Source organism: Mesitornis unicolor, unplaced genomic scaffold, assembly GCF_000695765.1.
Source record: "Mesitornis unicolor isolate BGI_N332 unplaced genomic scaffold, ASM69576v1 scaffold23636, whole genome shotgun sequence".
NCBI classification, from domain to species: Eukaryota; Metazoa; Chordata; class Aves; order Mesitornithiformes; family Mesitornithidae; genus Mesitornis; species Mesitornis unicolor.
This window is the reverse complement of record NW_010189220.1, coordinates 39,695-43,371: the sequence shown is the minus strand read 5'-3', so window position 1 is coordinate 43,371 and position 3,677 is coordinate 39,695. Positions and strand designations below refer to the sequence as shown.

General features: G+C 40.6%; 1 protein-coding gene across 1 annotated transcript in view; it reads left to right on the top strand.

Moving 5' to 3' along the window:
- Positions 1-2,497: 2,497 nt before the first annotated feature.
- The window catches only part of LOC104541850 (cholesterol 7-alpha-monooxygenase), a 7,125-nt gene continuing 5,945 nt past the window's right edge, over positions 2,498-3,677 (top strand). The window contains exon 1 of the mRNA XM_010186000.1: positions 2,498-2,644. Within this exon, the coding sequence (XP_010184302.1) occupies positions 2,565-2,644 (80 nt within the window). The 5' untranslated portion in view covers positions 2,498-2,564. The remainder of the gene's footprint in view (positions 2,645-3,677) is intronic.

Sequence of the window (3,677 nt, the reverse complement as noted above, 5' to 3'; positions counted from 1 at the left end):
CTGCTGGTGTCATTGGCCTGAGGTGAGTCCTGACCCCAGGTCATGTCAGTTCTTTGCACTAATATTCTTCTTACCATTTATGCCAGGAGTCTGCTTCACAAAGCCAAGGCAAAACCAGTAAGTTTTTTCTGACTGCATCCATAACTCCTATGGGTTGCTCTTTTGGGCTGGAGCAGGAGAGCCAACCTCATCCACAACATGCGATGCGCTGCAAAAAATATATCTGTCAATCAGTGGGATGACACAGTGCCTTCAAGCCCTGCTGTACAGATTGGTGACGACTGCCTGAGGTTAGGCAGTGGGAAATGGGAGCCAGTGTCCAGTCAGATGTCCTGTCTCTGTCTGAAACTGAAGAACAGCAAAATACCATATTCAGAACATCAGGGCACTCTACTGGTGCTGCTAAAATGTCAGGAAAGCCTAATGCCCACTGATGGAAATGAAAGGAGATTCACCCTTCTCACCCAATGAATTTGAGGGAGTATCTGCAGCAGAGAGCACTCCTGCTTACATTTATGACAAGGAGATATGTCACAGGCTGCAGACTACTATAGTTCTGGGTGGCTTTTAGGCTGTAGATTGGCCTATTTAAGAAACTAGGTGGGAGATATCTAGAACTAGGAGCACCTCAGACCACACAAAATTGACTCTGTTCTATTATAATAGTTATTTATCAAGGTTGCTGTCCCATCAGGGTCTCTTAAATGAAAAAAGGGGGCACATTTGATTTTTCTGAGAAAAAAAGCAATTATTTAAGGTAGGCTGCCAAGCAACTCCTGTTCTCTGCCCACATCTGGTTACAGTTTTAGTACTATTATATATGTTCAAATCAAAAAGAGAAAGACGGTGGGTGGGCAGCTTTGGGGAAATTACTCCTGTTGTGGCAGCAGGATGCCGTTTGTAAATGATGTTATCATCACACTGCAGGACACCTACCTAAAGCATGCAAGGGAAAGGCAAGTGGCAGCTCTACTTGGTGTCACACAGGATAGCATGAGGAGCCACAACTATCTGTCCCTGGTCAAACGTTATTCTTATGTGTTAGGCACAAAACTGACAGAAACTTCCAACATTCTTGTTCAGTGTTGTCTGGACATAAAAAGGCTGAGACCTACACATGCAATAAGAATTAGACACAAAGATAATAAAATATCATACTTGTTTAGGATGAAGAAGTGATAGGACGTAGTCAAAGACGGCACCCAGAACTGAAATTTCCCATAATGGAAACAAGCAGAAATGGGAAAAGCATGGAATTTATAAAGGAATTCTGTTATAAACAGGCTAAATTCAGCTGATGAAAAAGTAGTTTTTCTAGGAAAATAAAAGAAACATCTGTGCTTAAATAGAAATGGGGTGGGACACTGGATCTTGAGCTGACGCGCAAAAGGAGTTGTCTTTCAGATGAAGTGAGGGCAAACCTCAATGCTGTAAAAACAGTTTATTTCTTCAGTACAGCAGCTTAAAAACTGCCTCACATGTTATGGCATTTGTACAGTTACCTCGTGTCTCATCACTTTCCTTGGTTTGAAGCCAGGACACTACTCCCCCCCATCTGCCAGGCTTGCAGCTCAAGGCCTTCAGTGTAGTGTTTGATCTGGACAGCAAAAGAGCCAAATCTTCATAGTTTTATCACACAGCTGTAGAGACACCCACATAAACTGATACAAAAATGAGTCGAAAAAGTGACTAAACCCCATCCGTTTAGACATGCATTAGGCCTTGAGCGACTAATGAGACTTCACTATTCGCTACCTGAGCTGCCTCCTCGATGGCTTGATGCCAGGTGCTAGGCCAAACCAAAGTTTGAACTCTCACTAGTCAACAACAGAAAGCATAAAAGGTTTAAGGGCAAAATAAAAGATGACTCAAGGACAATGAAAAAAACCACCAAGCCAGTATGGTTGTCTAATCTTGCTTTCTTTTCTCTCACGCTGCATTATAGAAAGCCCATTTTCCCCTTTCTACCAGAGAAACGTTGTTAGAGGGAGTAAGTCCATCTCTGCAGCCATCCTTTTGCCCACAGACGAACCCCTACCCTTCCTGCTTGCAGAGGAAGGCAAGGAGGAGAAGGGAGGGGGTGAGCAGGCTGGCAGCCGAAGAACAGCATGAATTGCGGACACCATTTAGCCCGGTCTGAATCCTCTGGACACCTGTCAGTAGCAATTTCATATATTGCTAAACTTGAACTATAAACTGCAATTGGTAAATCTGCAGGATAGATCAAAACACACCTAACAGACCTCCAAGTTATCAACGATTACAGCTGTTTGATTACTTTGGAACCGCTACTGATGTGTCAAATCAGCTCAAGGCCATGTCTGCAACCGTCTACATGAATCCAACGAAGCTCTCTGCAGAAAGATGTCAGAGCAGAGACAAAACAGGCTCTCTCCAGAAATCATTAATCAGTAGCTTGCCAGGTTGACCGACTGCCATTAGATACAGTGGGGCACCTACTGTATATAAATGATGGCCTGTCTCCTGTGTCATTCTCAGTCACCTCTCCTGCCATACTGGTAGCTACCAGTTTTCCACTCAGAAGTTTTTGGCCATTACGAGAAATGTTCATAGCACTGTGGATTTGGGGAGCAGTGATAATACTCTGTTGTGGGATTTGGTTTCTTCTAGGGAGGAGGAGGAGGTAAGGAATCTATTTGTGAATGCATCTCAGTGTACATAGCCTTTATTTCTGTCAAATATACCCTGTACATAACTAAAAGAAGCGTACTCTTAAGACTATCATATGGACAGATGCAGGAGCAAGATAGCATGGGCAACACAGTAGTTTGGTCTTTAGAGAATTTTATTTTACAACATAATTTTTGTGTATAGGTTTTTAATAATAGTGAGGTAACAGCTAGACATAGCTGTATATATAAATCTATGCATAAATGAGGTAATGAAAATATGAGTATGCATGTTCTGACTTCCTAAAGTACAAGGCTATAGTTTTACCTGCATTGTAATCACAGCTAATACCTACCTATATCTAATTATAGTTTGATACCTACTTACAAACATTTTCATATTATCAGTCTATCATATCTAGTTACACAGTTTAATACAGTACCTTACTATGTTGAATACATACTCCTTAAAAGCATTTATCCTGCCACATTCACATAAGGAGCAAATAATTTTCTTACTTATTGTGCTTTTGTATTTTTCAGCAGTCATTTTCTTCTTTTACTTAAAAAAGCATAATAAAAAAGGTGAAAATATTTAACTTCCTGTGGTAACCATCAGGAGTTTACTAGAAAAGCTAAAGTATAATCTGAAAGTTATTTTAGCAGCTATGGTGTCCTTACGCAGGAAAGGAGTTTTCTGACTGAGAATTAAACATACTATTTAAGCATACACTTCACTTTAAGGATATGCTTAACTTAAAGCATGTGCTTAATGACACTTTGCCTGAAAGACTAACTCTTATACTTACTGAATATCATGGCAAAATTCCCACTGTTTTCAGGAGGATCTGGTCCAAATGGGCTATGCCAACAATAACAACCTTTCTACACTCAGAAGGCTATTCTCCATGGTATTCAAATTGAATTGTGAATACAATTGCCCAAAAATGTATAAGTGGGATGGATTATTCATTTATGGGACAATCATGTAACTGTGCGTGTTAGCTAGTGACAACAATGTTGCATTTAAACAAGTGAAAAATATAC